Below are 17,036 nucleotides of genomic sequence, written 5' to 3'. Positions count from 1 at the left end.
GTCAGAAAATTGACTGTCTGTCTAACCACACTTCATTATTAACTCCAATACGAAAATTAGAAGAAGACTCACATCAGCTATTTTGGCAGACATACTGGCCTCAGCATCCATATTTGATTTCCGCAGCTCAAAGAGACTGTTAACTTTTGCATTTAGCTCTTCTTCAAGCCAAAAGTTATGCTTCTGAAGCAATTCTGTCTCCTAGTCATGCACATTTGTATCCAGAAAAATATAAAACATCATTATCATACACAACGCAGGAAGGAGAAAGGGGAAAACAATGGAATAAATTTTTTTTAAAAAAAAAGCAAATTAATATAAAACAAGGATAGGAGCACAAATTAATAAGCTATGATAAAATTTAACAGATTCCCACCCTAACATGAGGTGGATCACATGAACTCTGAACAAATGAAGTAACAGCACTATTACCAATTGGCATACACATAAAAGGAAAATAAGTCTTCAAAGCTGAGGGAGTTGAGATTCCTGTATCAGGACCTTTGCAGACTCCCAGCATACACTACACCATACAAAGCTAGAGCAAGATATGCAACAAATTCATAAAAGAGTAAGTAAAATATGGCCCCTCTAGAGGCCTGCTTAAAAGAACAATGTATTAGAAAATATTCAAAATAAATTAATGTCAAATCAGATTAGGTTGATCTGAATTTGATGTGTGTTTCTCAACCCTCACGCAATTATCTCATAACCGTAATTAGGGAGAAAAGTTCTAATATTTTAGATATTATCAATTAGAAAAGCAAAGCAGCCAAGACAACTGCAAGTTTCGAATAAGTTAATCAGCATTTAATGACAACTTGTTTCTCAATCTAGACCAGTTAAGAACCAGTATTCTCTTATTCAAGTAATTTGCCCTTTTCAAACTATATGTTACTTGAAGTTTTTGCATAATATTCAATAAAAAATTTAAAAATTGACTTAAAAGGTGTCCAACACTTGATAGGTAAACTCAAGTCAGATCCCATCAAGAGAATCTCATAAAGTTAGCTCATTGTAACAGTTAAGGCAAGCCAAGGTTTAACTGAAAAAAATTATGTATATAAGACAAAGAAATTGCCAATCTTGTGTACTGCATACAAATTAAAATTCTTCTTCAATTCATCAAAATTGCTACATAAGTACCTGAGTAGTACGGTTACATGTAGCATTACAACGAGTCAACTCTGTTTCGATCTCATGCAACCTAACCTCCTTTGCAGTAGCATTATCTGTCAAATTCACCTATCAGGAAAAAATAAGGATGACCATCAAATTTTATCCATGCAATCTCAACTACATTGAGATGAAACTAAATGCTTTTTATGTAAGCTAACAGCAATTAAAACTCTGATGACCAAAACAGAGTGGTATCTAGCATATACAACTAGTGCATGATACAACCACCACTAATGTCCATGTATCAATAGTTCAAATAGAAGCAAAAATTGCAATACAGAATGCAATTATAAAGATAAAATAACAGAGAATCTTGGGAGTTGGAACTGTTAGCAATATTCTTTAGCAACAACTTTGACAGATTTGACTAAAATAACTCTACGCATCTCTACATATTGAACAGATTCAATCCGCCAGCCACAAAAATTAAAGCTGTTGGTATATCTGTAAGATTGGATATGAAACTTATATTTCATAAGCAGTTGATCATTGAATCGAATCAGACTGAAAAGACGGCTGCAGGAATCTATTCATCCTAAATATCAGAGATACGTTAATCAAACAAGAAGTTTGGGTAAAGATTGGATCCCGCTTATAGTACTTTCAAGGCTAACCAGCACAACCGTAGGAATATACCAGCCTCACTAAAATTGAAGTAGCATGACTTCTAAGTATTCCATCGATTCTTTTGTCTTAAGATATAATGGCAGACTCTCGGTAACCTCCCCCCATAACACCATCCCCGTTATGTGATTAAGATGGAGATGACCGCATCTTGCAAACCGGACACAGAATAGAGTTCGAATCAAACTCACAATCTTATCGAGATAGCTTTGTATTGTAACATTCTTCTCCCGGATCTCAGCATCCCGCTGCTCTATCAACTCCAACGATTGCCGCTTGGACTTCTGGAGTTCTGACACCTCCAACATGAACCTCTCGATCTCTCCGTCCTTCCCAATCTGCAGTGTCCCGAGGCCCCCAAAAAATGAAGGAATCAGGAAATTGGAATCAAAAGAATAAGAGATTAAGGCAAAAGGGAAATGGAGAACTTACAGCCTTGAGATGGAGCTGGTGCTTCTCGGCCTGGGCCTCGGCGAGCTCGGCAACCCGCTGGTCGACAGAGGCAGCGAGCTGCGCGTTCTCAGACTGGACACGGTCGAAATCATCGGAGAGAGAATCGAAGCGCTGCTCGAGGAGGGCGCAGGTCTGCTCCGCGGCGATGGCAGCGGCGTCAGCCTCGGCGCGCACGGTGTCGAGCTGCCGCCGAAGGTCGCGGATGGCGGCGTCCGCCCGCTCCGCAACCGCGGAGGCGTCATGGGCGAGGAGGCGGAATTCCTCCTCCGTCAAGAAGAGCGGCATCGCCGGGGAAGCCGGCGGCGATCGGGTACGGGGGAAACCCTAGGGATACGAAACGAGGAAACAGACGACGAACCTCAGATTTTTCGTGATACGCGAGAAGACGAGGAACCCTAGGTTTTCGAATGGTGCAAGAGCGACGAGGAGTGGAAGAGCGAGGATCGAAATAATATGGAGAGGGCGGTGCGCGATGGCCAAAAAGAGTGACGATGGCTTCAATTGCTTTGATCGAAACACGAGAGCCGTGATTAGAGACGATGAAGGGGTCAGTGGACGGCGCGGATGAGATGGATGGGCGAAGATTGGTGTTTTACACTACAGAGGTTTGCCCGCCCATTCTAGAGGAGTTTGGAACTTGTCGGGCTTCGATATGGCCCCCATTTAGTCCCGGCCCAGCCCGACATACATTAGAGGTAATATATACTGAATTTTTCAGTAGAGCATTATATATATATATATATATATATATATATATATATGTTATTTGAATTCACTGTGATCGGTATTGTACGGATTCATCTAATCTATATGTATCTGTACTGTATAGCATTATATATATTTATACAGCTAAATAATAATAATAATAATAGTAAAAAAGAATATTGCGTAGGATTTGATAAGGCCAACTAATGAGAACTAATAAAACAACCCACATGGCTGAGTGGCCACCCAAAACACCCCCATCTCGCCATCCTCTCTCCCGCTCACGAATCTCAATGCCGTGATCAACGGTGGATTGGAGCCGTCATCCACCATGTATGCAGGCAAACGTGCAAGCTAGTAAAGCGCCTGTGCAAGGTGGCCTCGCGCGCTGGATAAAGTGGGTCGGGGATAAAGAATACTAGAATAAGAACAAAGAATAGGCATAACTCCTTTCTTATCCCACTATAAACTGGCGGAGTCCCACCACTAACTCCTCCCTCGTGCTGCCGTTACTTTTCTGAATCCTTAGCTGTGCTCTCTCGTTGTCTTTGACCAATTTTTGATCCATCTCTTTTCTCTTCTCTGTTCTACTCTGCTATCTTAGTATTGTTATCGGTGAGAGAGAGGGAGGGAGGGAGAGATGGCGACGTATGGGGGAACGACCCAGAAGTGCAAGGCGTGCGAGAAGACGGTGTATGTGATGGATCAGCTCACCGCCGATAATAAAGTCTATCACAAGGCTTGCTTTCGATGTCATCACTGCAAGGCAACGCTCCAGGTGAATTTTTCTTCTTGTTTCTTTGATTCTATATGGGCAATTTTTAGTCGCTTCTGGGCCTTTATTGCGAGACTACTATGGGGCGAAATTTTACTTTATGATGTGTTGGATCTCAGGGATCTCTTTGTTGGTGGTGAATCTGTTGAAAATTTTATTCTTTATTCTCAAAAGGACAAATCTTTTCTGATGTAGTCAAGGAGGACCTTATGGGTGGATTACAAGTAAACAACTGCTTTAATGCTTTCAGTTTTTAAGAATATAACGTTCTACTGCATGTATAGACATTTCAGTGTGTTTTATGTCTCATGTGATTTTAGGTACACAAAGGGAAAAGAAGATACTTTGATCTAAGAACAAGAAAAAACTATGTTGGACAACTCTGGATCTTGTATTATTAAGAGCTCAAACTTAACTCAAATGCTAAATGTCATCTCAAAACACATTAGTGACAAATATTGTGGGTCAAGCTAATCATATCTGTCTGAACTTGGATACATAATTATAATAAGTGACATGGAGTTGTTTCTGATGCTTGATCATGCAGTTCAGCAATTATAGCTCCATTGAGGGTGTTCTATACTGCAAACCTCACTATGACCAGCTATTTAAGATGACTGGCAGTTTGGAGAAAAGTTTTGAAGGTAGATAACGTGCTTATAATCAACACTTGTTTGATGTATATAATTCTTATAAAGATTTGGTAAATGTAGGTGCTACCAAAGCTGTGAGAGCAGAGCGAGCCAATGGAGATGAGGTATTCTCTAAATATTTGATATCTGCAGTTTCCCCTACTACTAGGATTCATCCTTAATCATTAAGTAAGATATATGTGATACTTGGAAGTCATTCAGAATATATTTGTTTTTAAGCAATGTCATGCTGCTATTATACAGGGCCAATCTAATAGCCGAGTTTGTAGTATGTTTACCGGTACTCAAGACAAGTGCGTGGTGTGCAAGAAGACGGTGTACCCTATAGAAAAGGTCTGCATAATTTCGGTTGCTTTTAATAGTTAATGCAATTGAAGTACTTAATGGAAAATATAACCTAATATGTCGACAAATGTTTCAAAGTTTCACTTCATTTAATCTTCTCAGGTTGCTGTTGATGGCACCTCGTACCACAGACCATGCTTCAAGTGCCATCACGGAGGTTGTGTGATCACACCATCTAACTATGTAACCCATGAAAGCAAGCTATATTGCAAACACCATCACTATCAGTTATTTATGGTGAAAGGAGATTTCAGTCAGCTCGACGAGAGAAATGGAGAAGTAAAAGTGGCAACTGAGAAGCCACTAGCAAATGGTGGAGCCACTGAGGACCAGTTAGTGGATGAGACAACAACTAAGAAGCCCTCACCAGATGATACAGCCATTGATAAACCATTAGCAAATGGCAGTGCTGAAAGTGCTTGAGTATTTTCATGAGTTCATTTGATGTGCTGAGTTATTCTTTCTTTTGTGGTTGGATGCTGCCAATTGTAGTAGTGATATAAGTTGGTAGTAGTGTAACATTTGATGACCAAATTGATTGCTTGGATTTTTGTGTAATATTATTTGGGTTGTGAAACTGAAAAGTTGATTGTTGTATTTGCTTCTTAGACAATAAGCTTACTGAGTATTTTGTGAGTAGAGAAGAGATGGCATGTTAATACTAATTTTACTCTTGTTCATGGAATCAAAACAGAACAACTTTAATGGTGGAATACCGAATATGACATTAGCTTCTCCACGGAATTAGTTCGATTCTAATTAACATTATCAGCCAGGACTTATCCAGTACAAAGTCTACAATAATGCCAATAAGCATTATATCTTTAACTGAGAAGAGGTTTCTTATTCCAAAGCCTAGACCTGCCTATGTGTTTCCTATTTCCTCATGTTATTCATCAGACAGATTTCCACTCTATAAAGCCACAGGACTAAAATTTCACAAGCCAACTTAAACTCAAATCAAATGGAAAACACATATGATGATTAAAAAAGATGTGTATATATATGTATATTTTGAATCTATTTGCTGTTGCTGATATTCCATTAAATACATGTCACCATTGGAATGAAACCAAAAGGCTTTGAGTAGTTTTCAGATCACAAATTTCTGAGGTAGATTACTAAGATGCCTGATCTGCAGCACCTTTTCAAAGGCAAATGAACAAAGAATCAAAAGAATTGGCTGCCATCCTTATCTCCCAGCAATTCATCCCTGTCTATAAAACGCTCAAGAAGTTCCTTGTCTCGCATGACAATACACTGATCTTCTTTCCCAAACCAATTGTAACGATGTTTTGCAATATAGTCATAGATAGCATCCCTCGCCGGCACAGGAATAATCAGCAAAGAGCTCAACGCGGAGTAGGGAAATGACAAATATGATGCAACTTTCAGAGCAGCTATCTCAGATCAATCACAAGAATTAGTGTTAGAAACATTGACAAATTTCTTACAAAAAGAGCCAAATAAAGATCCTACGGAAGTTCTCATTATATGTGTACATTTATGGTATATCAAGATAGCACTGATATCTTAAGAAATGATTGCTTACGTGACAAATTAATGGAAAAAAAAGTGATCTGAGCTCTCCATTCAGTTGCAGGAAGAAGCTATATATTTAGCAATTAAAAAAAAATCTTTTTAGTAGAATCAGACTCTGCCACTTACTCTAGAGGAAATAAACAGACCGAAGAAACTTGACATCTGCAGAAGCAGATGATCACTTGTGTCAAGAATCTTGGATGGTCTTGACGTCTCACTATTGGATTCAAGTAGCTCAATCTTCTTGTTTAGGGTGGTTGACGACAGAGGGTGGACAAAGAGGAAAAGTTGGACCAAGAAGCCTGGTTGACCTCAAATCCATAGATTTAGCACAACAAAAAATTGATTCAAAAATGTTCTTTTAGTGTCCATGAATTCTCACAATATGAGGTTTTACCACTTTTCCCTACATACTACCTGTAATGCAAAAACAATAACTCTGCAGAATGTGCCGGAAACATGCATACAAGCTTGAAAAATGATACTTGAAATAACTTCCAAATTTTCCTATAGACATGAATGCTAGATAGAGAATGCAATGGTAAGGTTTTCACATTTCATGACTAGGCAAAGATACAAAATAGAAGACCATTTCAATGCAAATAGCGATCACCAAATTTAAATAGTAAAATCAATATATAACAATACGAAATATTTTGGCAATGCTGAAGAAGGAAAGAACTAAATCCCTAATACTTAATATAGGATGAAATTTCACATAGGAGATCCATGAATGATGCTTGCTTGATTTTGTTCACAATGTCACAGAACAAAAATTATACTAACCTGTGGAACCTTCATAGTACGCTTCAGGTCCTTCGATGAAGAGAACACGTCGCAATACGTCTTCTCGATCAACACCCACCAATCTTAGGTACGGTTCAGCAGCCTTAGATTGGAGGCAGCAAAACTTAATCTTTTCATACTTGTCAGCTTTGATCACCCACTTCACCCCTGCAGGACAGGTGATTCCAACCAAGAATTTTGAAGTTACACAACGAAGACATGGGAATTCTGACCCTAATTGTTAGGAAGAGAGATAGATGATCATAAAACATGATTTAGAAGCAAACAAATACCAAACCCAAGCTGCAACCTGGTTATCTTGCATGCAGTCTTGAGAAAATATGCACCATTTACATGAAGACGTACCCAGGATTCAAATATCGAAGTACTTGCGAGACATACGACAGATTATGCTACAGGAACAAACGAGGAAATCAACTTTCTAGGCAGAAAAGCAACATGGAGAACTCTCAATCACATAAAGCATGAAACTGGTAAGATTACTAACCCAATTGATCGTATGATTTTGATTATACATATAAATAACTGAAGAAATCCAACAAAGAAACCAATAAAATAAAAGCATAAATCAAGTGTTAGTAAAACAAGTAAGCAATGCCTAATGAACAACGAATGCACCTGGATTACGACATATATTATCCTTTCACTTAACGCATAAGATGAGATTTGTATGATGCCAATACCCACCAGTTACTAAATCGAAAGTACTGTATCATCCTATAAGAGATGTAAAAATAAATGGAAACATAAAAACCAGAAAAACAAAAGCCCCCATTTGGGTGTTTTCTTTTTCACCAGCATCACAAAAGCATGTATTTGCGGCAAAGAAACGAGGTAGAGGAAGACCTCGGTGGCAGAGATGGCAAACGCCGTCGTAGATGAGGACACGTGGCTGGAGGAGGGTGGGGACGGTGGCGATCTTAGGAGGAGGAGGAGTCTCACCGAAGACGATGGCCTCTCCAGCCACGTCGGAGGCAGCGGAGCTCGAGCTCGAGCGACCCCGAGGAAAGGCAGAGATGGATCGAGAGAGAGCTCGAGGTGGAGAGAAGCGAGAAGAGTTCGCTCCTCTCGCTGCATAGAGGAAATGGCGAAGGCTTCTTCGTATCATCTTTTATTGCTCTTCTCCGATCATAGCATAAGCTGAGAAGAATCGAGCTTTCCTGCGTTTCGGAGGAAATGGTCGCCGCTTTATTGGCTCTGGAATTGCGGATATCGGATCTAACTAGGATCCGACCCGGACGATTCAAGCTTACTAAAAGTGAGTATAGTTGTAAGTCTATTGGATTTAAACCGGATCCGTTTTCCTAACTCGCAGACCGAGTCGAGGGTTCTTTCCAGTCTCCGTTCGATCGGCGCGAAGGGAAATGACGGTAGGAACCTCCTTATCCCCTCATCCCTCCCTCTTCCTCTTCCACCTCCGAGCTCCACGAAGCCCCACTTCCCTCCTTCTCCGGTACCCATCCGTTCTTCCCTTTCAAAAGCTTCGTCCCCTTGCACCGAATTCGACGACGCTCACCTTTTCCACCCGCTCCGAATGGGAATCCGAAGGGTTTTGGGAAGACCCGGACGACGGCGAGTACGAAGGGTCTGGTCCAGAAGAGGAGGAGGAGGAGGAGGTGGTGGAAGAGGAGGGAATAAGACGACGAGACCCGAGAGAATCTAGTCGTTTCATTACTCATGTCGCCAAATCCACGACAGCCCATTACGAGGAGGACCTCGTCAAAGGTTTTGCGAACAAACAGACATTTTTGCGTATTAATAGAATATTATCTTTCCTTTACCTGTGAACTTTTTTATGCAGAGGTTGAGCTGCTCTTAACACCGGAAGAAAAGGCCATCTTGGATCAGAATGGGACCCCTGATCTGAGCAAAACATCAACAGTTAAGCCAGTAAACATTGTTTAACCTTCCTTATTCTAACAAAGTTTGAATTTTTAGTGTTGTGATGTGGGATTTGATGCAGTTGAAGTGGAATCCTCTTCATAGTTTTGCACTGTCGGGGCAGATACCTTTCATGGACAAATTGCTGGAGAATGGCACTGGTATTGATTCTGTTGACAAAGTATGTCTCGAATCCAATATATAGTTCTACCAACACTTTTTTGTGAATTTGGATATTATTACTAACTAGCTTTGCTGACACAGGATGGTTTCGCTCCCCTTCATAAGGCAGTGATTGGGAAAAAGGAGGCTGTTATTAGCCATCTTTTAAGGAAAGGTGCAAATCCTCATGTCAGAGATAGAGTGAGCAAGTTATTCTTCTGTATAATTTCTTGGTGTTCTTCAAAATGAGATGTAGATTGCAATGATTAGCCTTGTTGCAGGATGGCGCCACAGCATTACATTATGCAGTTCAAGTTGGAGCCATGCAAACTGTGAAGTTACTGATTAAGTATAAAGTTGACGTTAATGTTGCAGATAACGTAAGTGGCATGTGAAATGTGAATTATTTTGTGAATCTGTAATGGGCCCTGTAGCTTTACTTCTTATTTTCAATTATTATACAGGATGGCTGGACACCACTGCATGTTGCAGTACAGAGTAGAAGTAGAGACGTAACAAAGGTGTTGTTAGTAAATGGTGCTGATAAAACTAGAAGAAATAAGGTAACCACTAAAACCTTGATTTTATTGACTATTGCTGTTCGTGCAGTCAAAAACTCAAAATGATGATTAGATGAATGTATTTATCTTTGACAATTGAGAGCATCCTGAACCCCATATAATTTTCTGGTTCTCCTAACTTCTGATTGGTAGTCTAGTTGTTTATTTTTCTGACTGTCTGATTTTGTGGCGGTCGCTTCTGCTTGAGTGTGTCACCTTCTCTTTTGAATTTTGATCAACTCAGTAATATATATGCTTTTGCTCCAGACATCTATGCATAAAACCCAACATGAAACATTTGAGTTGAACTTCAGAGCAACTATTAATATATATTTGAACTTGAAGAAAACATTGTTAGCTGAAATTCTGGTTTGAGTGTTAGATTACCAATATATCAGAAGAGTTCTTGTGCCTCTCATGTTCTTCTCATGGAATGAATTTACTGAAAGGCATAACAACGACAGCAAAACCAAAAAGTAAATCGTCTAGGTACTGGAATCTCAAGTTGTATCAACTGCTTTACGTACTAGAGCTGTTAGTAATGCAAATCTGTGATTCCTCTAGTTGTTGTCCACGACTTGAAGTAGCAAGTTGAACCACATGAGTGCATTTGTGAGTTTATCTCAGAAATGCAGTAGAGTAGTTAAAAGTTATGATTAGCAGTTTATAACAGAAGCTTCAAGTGTCAAAAAAGCCGCATGCATCATCAATAAAATAGATATTTGTTTTCGTGTGAGTGTTTTCTATTGCATTTATTCAATGACTGAAGATATGTTTCCTCATCTATCATTATTTTCTTCTGTGATACTCAAAACTTCTTTTGGAAAATTGAAGCTTCTTTTTGGTATCTCAAATAGCTGTTGCGAATCAGATAATTGCTGAACTGTCAGATTGCTGTGTTGCCTGTCATGATAATTCATTGTTTAATATGCATTACAGGATGGGAGGACACCATTGGATCTCAGCTTATGTTATGGGAAAGATTTCAAGTCATATGATCTAGCAAAGCTGGTAAAACTTGTTCCGGCCGACAGGGCTCTTTGAAACCAACCACTAACACCTTAGATTTAGAGATAGAAGCGACAATTTGTATATCACTTGCCTATATTACTTTCTTTACATTCTTGCAAGGTCGGCTGATAAATCAAGTCTGGATTCTGTCCAGAAATGCTATCAAATTGTAACAAACTCATGAAAATTTAAATGTTGGACATGCTAACCCTGTTATTCCAGCGGCGAAGTTTTTTGTTCTTTTCTTTTAACACAAGTGAGAATGGATTGCTGAGTAGTTAGCTTTTTTCGCAGTGTGGTAAAACGCAACAATTGTGTTAAGTGATCTGCCTGGAAATACTCATAATTTGGAGCCACAAATCCTTTACACAGTGCCATTTGCAATGACAACTATTCGATATATGCTTATATCTTTCTCTATCTCTCTTAACTGTTGAGGAGTGAGGCCCAATATCACAACTTCGAGAGGTAAGATCTTAGCCCATGTTTGTAAACTTAGAGCCCATTGGTAAACCTGAAGACTAATGGCATCCCAGCTGCTGGTAGAATCTTCCACAGAGGCACAGAGATGAGAAGTTACCATCGAAGTTGCCAAAAACATCACCACCAACAAAGAGAGCCTCCAAAAGAATGGAGTAAAGAGACTTCACGTGGTAGATCGAACCCACCAAACTTTTATTAGTCCCCCATTTCCTTCCACCACTTGCTCCTTTCTTACTATTTAATCCCAGTCCTTTATTAATAATTTTGTTCCAGTCTTCCAGTTGAAACAAGACAAAGGTTGGCAGAGGAGCAAAACAACTGCACCCAGATTTCTGCGAGAGAGAGAGAGAGAGAGAGAGAGAGAGAGAGAGCATGGATCTAAACAGTGCAGATGGCAAGGAATTATTTGTTTAAAAAGTTTGGCCACAAGAGACCAAAAATTTAAAATGGACCATTCTTGGATGGTGTCTGCTAACATTTGCAAATCTCTACTGGACCAATCTCCAATCTGATCAAAGTGGTGCAATGAGTTAGTTACTATCATTCTTACGTTGGAGTTTAACCTTGGGATCCCGAATCTCCCAGTCCAAAATCTAGATATGTGTCAGAATTGACTGGGTCAATAGTGTCAGGTTGGACCGGATAAATATTTGTGCCAATTTGGGTCTGAGCCTGAGCCTGAGCCTGGTCTTAAAGACTCAGATCAGCCATGGTTCCTTTTAATGGCACCTGTCACATAATTCAGAGGAGCAGCAGAGACGTACTTGGCCGTGGACTTGGTCTGAGTTGAGATCTAACAAGTTTGACTCATACTTACCCGAACCGGACGATTAGACTAGTGAATCATTCAATTGATCGTCAAACGAATTCGATTTTCTTACCCATCGGATAAATAATTGAACCCACGGTTGTATCGCCTTTTTTCTTTCTTTTTTACAAATAAGTAAGTCAATTATTTTTTACAAAGTTACCTAACATTTTTAAAATATTTAATTATATTTATATTTTAATTTTTTTTTTCGCATATGTCCTTAAAAAAATTCCTTAGGGGTATTTTTATCATTTTTCTATTAAATGACTTAGCTTAAGAAATAACAAAAAAAAGTATCTATACAAATAACATATGTTTTGAGAGCTATACATATAATTATACTGCTTAAATAAATAATTTTAAAATTTTAAAACTATTTGGAACTATGTATGTATTATCTAAATATTATTAAAAATTCAGCGATTGGACAGGTGAAGTACCGGTTCAACCAATAACCCCGTGGATTGATCTGCCGAGTGAGGAAAGTAATCCCTACATCCAAGACTGCAGGAGATCAAGGCATCGTGTAGTCTAGTCCAGTCCAGTCCGATCTAGCAAGTGGGTTCGACCAGACAAACCCAACGAAGTAAATCCAAATCCAAATCCAAATCCCACCACCCTCCAAACGCATTCCTCCAACCCTGGCGAATCAAACTCATCGACGCCAATCTCAAAGCGCTTCGCGCGCCACGTCACCGTTAATAACCCATCCTCCCTACTGTATACCTCAACCTCATCACTACTGCTAATATTATAAGCACCCACTTCGTAAACCAAAGCAGTACTACGCCCACGCCCAATTCCTCCCTCCTTCCATCCCTTCATCCATCCATCCATCCCACCCACTACTCCATTCCACTCTCTCTAGAGCGATTTGGCGAGCATAGGCCGGGGACCGGTGCTCCGCGGTGATGGGAAAGCGAAGAGGGCGGGGGTCGGATTAGGGGGGTGTGTGGGGAGGATGGACCTCTTGTGCGGCGAGGACGCGGCGGCGCTAGAGGAGGACTCCGCCGGCTACGTTACCGAAGCCGAGCTGCCGGACGAGTCCGACCAGCCGCCGATCGCCGAGTTGGTGGCCGCGGAGGGCGAGTACTCGCCCGGGTTCGATTACCCGGAGCGATTCCGGGCTCGGCTGCTCGACCCGCTCGCCCGGGCCGATTCCGTCGCCTGGATCCTTGAGGTGAGGGACGGCGCGTGCTAGATTGGCATTACTCGCTATCGCTATCTTGCTCTTGCTAATTATTTTGGTTTTTAGGTGCACTCGTACTTCCGTTTCCTTCCATTAACCGCTTATCTCGCCGTTAATTATATGGATCGGTTTCTCTACTCCCACTGTTTACCGGTAAGCATTTTTTTATACATATTTTTTATTTTACATATCCGTTTTTAAAAAGAATTTTGAGATAATTGTATCTAGAACTTATACAATATTCCTTCAAAATATATCAAGTGAATCTCACCTAATCAATTTTAAAACCCTCTATTATTTTACTTTTATTTTATGGAAAAAAAAAGAGGAAATTTGAGGATAAAGATATATTTTTTCCTTTTAATTTTTCATAGTTTAGAAGGTTAGTGAGTATAAAATAATTAGGAGACCATCATCCGTGTGGATAGTCTTAGTGAAATTATTCTAAGAAATTTTATACCTTAAACCCTAAATTCTAAAACCATTCATCCTAGTAACCTATTAATATTATAATGTTATGTAAGGCAAATGTGGTATTATATGTATTGTACTATAAAGCTATCTATATAGTCATATAGTACATCAGTGAATCTTTATACGTACGGGGAATCATGCATATTAACCTCTTTGATCTTGTAATTTATTCTCTCCATTTTTTGATGTATTTGAATGATACATTTATCATGCTATATGGACACTTGTGACAAATTTGAATAAAGTTTCATATCTATATTTATTATTATTATTTATAACAGGCAAATGAATGGGCATTGCAACTGTTATCCGTGGCCTGCCTATCACTAGCTGCCAAGATGGAGGAAACCTTGGTCCCATCTCTTTTGGATCTACAGGCAATTAATATTCTCTTACTTTTAAGTCTTATTACTACTTTTTATTTCTTCATACTATACTTGAATAATAAAATAAAAGAGAAAATTTTGTATCAAGCTAATGTAAAATTGTAAACTATGACTAGGTTGAGGGTAGTAGATTTGTTTTTGAGCCAAGAACAATAAGGAGGATGGAGCTCCTTCTCCTCACTGCATTGGATTGGAGGCTTCGATCTGTGACGCCATTTACTTTTATTGATTTCTTTGCATACAAGGTTGATTCCTCCGGAGGACATGCAAGAGCTCTTGTCTCAAGAGCTACCCAATTTATTTTAGCTGCAATCCATGGTATTGTTTGATTTTATCTCCACCTATCATTCTTTATATTCTTAAAGAAAATGACTTGTGTTTCATTAATTCTAAATTTCAATGTTTTTCTAAGAACATTTTGAGATTTACTTGGTCATTTGTACGGAACTCATAGATAGTAAACAAGGAATTCTTACACAAGCAGTAGTGATCTGGTGATGTATAACTCGATTAGATTAGATCTGAAATGCTAATAAAAATGATCCAAATTTAATTGTAAAGGTCATATATTTTCTTTTTTGGGTACTCTTTGCATTTTAGATATATCAAGCTGAAGGAATATAGTATAATGTGACAGATATTGGTTTCTTGGATCACTGCCCATCAATAATGGCAGCTGCTGCAATACTATGTGCTGCAGAGAAGACACCAACTCTGGCATCTATTGCTCCTGGGGTAGCAGTCTCATGGTGCACTGGGCTGACAGAGGTAAGCAATCAAATTCACACATCACCATTGACCCGAGTTTGCCTTTTCTCCCTCCTCCCTCTTCCTCTCTCACACGCACTCTCTCTGTCTCTCTCTCTACCTCTCTTTTGATCACAGGAAGGAATCACCAATTGCTACCAACTAATGCAACGAGTAGCTAAAGTTGGTGGCACTCAGAGGAAGCATCCAATGATCCTTTCCGAGCTCAGAGTAGTGACATCCACATCTAACTTGGGTTCAGGGATCTCATCCAACTCTTCTCGTCCTCCTCCATCCAAGAGAAGGAAGATAAGTAGCAAATGCATTTGAGTAGAGAGTTTTAGAGAGTCTAGTACAGTGGGGTTGTGTCCAAGATGATTTTTTCATTTGTTTTCCATCTTATCTGAAGTTCTTTAATTTTAGTGGGGGCTTTGATATTGATATAAGCCATGATGATGATGATGATGATGATGATGATGATGGCATGGCAATTGGCACCAGATGTGCAGATTCCCAAGGGTGGGGGATGCTGCTATGCTTTGTCTGTGCAGAGTGTGTGGGACTATTCAAATCAAAAGAAGCATTGAATGCTGAATGAATGAAGGAGATGTGATGGTGGGTCTTTTCTTTTCTTTTTTTCTTTTTTCTTTTTTCTTTTTCCTGCATTCAAGTGGGTTGTAAATGTGGGGATCAAGATGTTCCATACGCCTCCCAGCAGTAGGTCAAGGGCCCTCTCAGAGTCTCCAAAAATTTTCTTCATCTCTTGTGGAAGATTTGCTTGGTGGAAATCTTCTCTATTTAATTTTTGTTATCTTTAGTTGGCGTGATTTAGGAGTGTCATCATGCATGTGTTTGCTTGCACATGCATGTAAATTGCAAAAGCTTGGAGTGGTATTATTCATCAAACTCCAGGCTTTAATAGCCTAAAGAAATGGCTGTCTCTCTTTGTAACAAAAGGCTTTTGGTGGCCTTTTTGGAGAATACTTGTATTGTTTTGACTTCATCAATAAAATGACATTCATACATTTGTTAGTGCCAACTTTTCTTGATGAGATCAGTTTTGCATCTCTATTGGCTTATTGCCAACTTGCTTTGATACCTTAACTTGCCAGCTGATGTGCATTCTTGAATATTAAGTTAATTTTAGTGCATCCTAATGCTCCGTATCTAGCTCAAGAATCTATCTATCTATCTATATATATACACACACACACAAAGGAGGTATAGATTTCGGAGCATTAGGTTTGTAAACAAATCATGAAAGAGATGGGTAGGGTGTGACAAAGATGCCACTCTCGATAGAGATAAGAATATACGAGACAGCAATGGTGCTTTCGGGCGTTGTACGACAACTGTTTGATTAAATGCTTCACTAATGTATGGACAACTGCATTAGGTGATGTTATCCAGGGGGAAGAAGGAGACAATGAACAATATATATCCCAAGCTGGCAATATGACAAGACAGACGACCAGTCTTTCGTCCGTGTCAATTGGAGCTCTGGCACTATGTTTGACACTCGGATGACTGTTTGATTTTGTGTTTTAATTCTTGTATAAATTTACATTTCACCTCTTATACTTCTGCGAATTTACAATTGGTACTCCAATTTTAAGTTCTTATATCATGTTCCCCATATTTTCTCTAGTTAACTATCACTAATACTGCATCAGGTATACCTTCTTAAAAGGACTTACTCGTAAAATAAAATGAATATGTCGTACTTTTTTGTCAATTTCAGTGAACTTTTGAATATTTCTAAAAGACAAAAAATCCAAAACAGAAATATAAGAAAAGACGTGCATCATTTTGATAAAATACCCTCAAAATTATCCTCTACTGAAGGGACCATCTGACCTGTTTACTTAACTTTATTATGCTAAGCATTCAGACAGTAGATTCTAAATTTTACTAATATAAATTTAAATTAATTACACAACTATTTGAACTAGTAATGGGTAAATAGAAATGGTAATAATTTAGGAGGAGCAAACTGTAATTATCCCCAATAATTTAGACAAAATTAAAAAAATGCAGAGGAATCATGTGGGTCACGTGACAAGGATGGGAGGTCAGCTTTTACCGTTGCCTTGTTTTAGTCGTTTGGCTTCGAGTCTTTGACTAAAACGGACACTTCCCGTGTGAGTACACCACAAGGGACGCTTCCATATATCAGCGGACGCGTATATATACGGCTTCCAACATGTCCAAATAATACACCTAAGTGAGTCACGTACTTGTTAGTATAT

General features: G+C 39.2%; 5 protein-coding genes across 5 annotated transcripts in view; 3 read left to right on the top strand and 2 right to left on the bottom strand.

The window, feature by feature from the left end:
• The window catches only part of LOC140759856 (nuclear-pore anchor), a 29,662-nt gene extending 26,855 nt beyond the window's left edge, over nt 1–2,807 (bottom strand). The window contains exons 1-4 of the mRNA XM_073096521.1: nt 2,236–2,807; nt 1,995–2,141; nt 1,147–1,245; nt 73–201 (exon numbers count right to left, since the gene is read on the bottom strand). Of these exons, the coding sequence (XP_072952622.1) occupies nt 73–201; nt 1,147–1,245; nt 1,995–2,141; nt 2,236–2,541 (681 nt within the window). The 5' untranslated portion in view covers nt 2,542–2,807. The remainder of the gene's footprint in view (nt 1–72; nt 202–1,146; nt 1,246–1,994; nt 2,142–2,235) is intronic.
• A 618-nt stretch (nt 2,808–3,425) lies between these two features.
• Nucleotides 3,426–5,378, top strand: LOC140760180 (LIM domain-containing protein WLIM1-like). The gene is made up of 5 exons (XM_073097024.1): nt 3,426–3,739; nt 4,284–4,380; nt 4,450–4,493; nt 4,633–4,722; nt 4,837–5,378. The coding sequence occupies exons 1-5, from the start codon at nt 3,602–3,604 to the stop codon at nt 5,155–5,157; spliced, it is 690 nt and encodes a 229-aa protein (XP_072953125.1). The 5' UTR covers nt 3,426–3,601; the 3' UTR covers nt 5,158–5,378.
• Nucleotides 5,379–5,709: 331 nt separating this feature from the next.
• On the bottom strand, nt 5,710–8,254 carry LOC140760592 (uncharacterized). The gene is made up of 3 exons (XM_073097615.1): nt 7,930–8,254; nt 7,063–7,230; nt 5,710–6,134 (listed from the first exon to the last, which is right to left on the bottom strand). Exons 1-3 carry the CDS (start codon nt 8,189–8,191, stop codon nt 5,905–5,907), a joined length of 660 nt encoding a protein of 219 aa, XP_072953716.1. The 5' UTR covers nt 8,192–8,254; the 3' UTR covers nt 5,710–5,904.
• Nucleotides 8,255–8,363: 109 nt separating this feature from the next.
• LOC140760591 (uncharacterized) lies at nt 8,364–10,937 on the top strand. The gene is made up of 7 exons (XM_073097614.1): nt 8,364–8,808; nt 8,885–8,964; nt 9,047–9,145; nt 9,229–9,327; nt 9,408–9,506; nt 9,591–9,689; nt 10,626–10,937. The coding sequence occupies exons 1-7, from the start codon at nt 8,448–8,450 to the stop codon at nt 10,728–10,730; spliced, it is 942 nt and encodes a 313-aa protein (XP_072953715.1). The 5' UTR covers nt 8,364–8,447; the 3' UTR covers nt 10,731–10,937.
• Nucleotides 10,938–12,747: 1,810 nt separating this feature from the next.
• LOC140760188 (cyclin-D2-1-like) lies at nt 12,748–15,826 on the top strand. The gene is made up of 6 exons (XM_073097034.1): nt 12,748–13,171; nt 13,247–13,333; nt 13,936–14,031; nt 14,157–14,358; nt 14,678–14,808; nt 14,926–15,826. The coding sequence occupies exons 1-6, from the start codon at nt 12,953–12,955 to the stop codon at nt 15,115–15,117; spliced, it is 927 nt and encodes a 308-aa protein (XP_072953135.1). The 5' UTR covers nt 12,748–12,952; the 3' UTR covers nt 15,118–15,826.
• Nucleotides 15,827–17,036: the final 1,210 nt, after the last annotated feature.

The sequence above is a fragment of the Typha angustifolia genome, chromosome 5 (assembly GCF_048772165.1).
Source record: "Typha angustifolia cultivar Huaian chromosome 5, ASM4877216v1, whole genome shotgun sequence".
Lineage (NCBI taxonomy): Eukaryota > Viridiplantae > Streptophyta > Magnoliopsida > Poales > Typhaceae > Typha > Typha angustifolia.
This window is presented reverse-complemented; position numbering and strand designations above follow the sequence as displayed.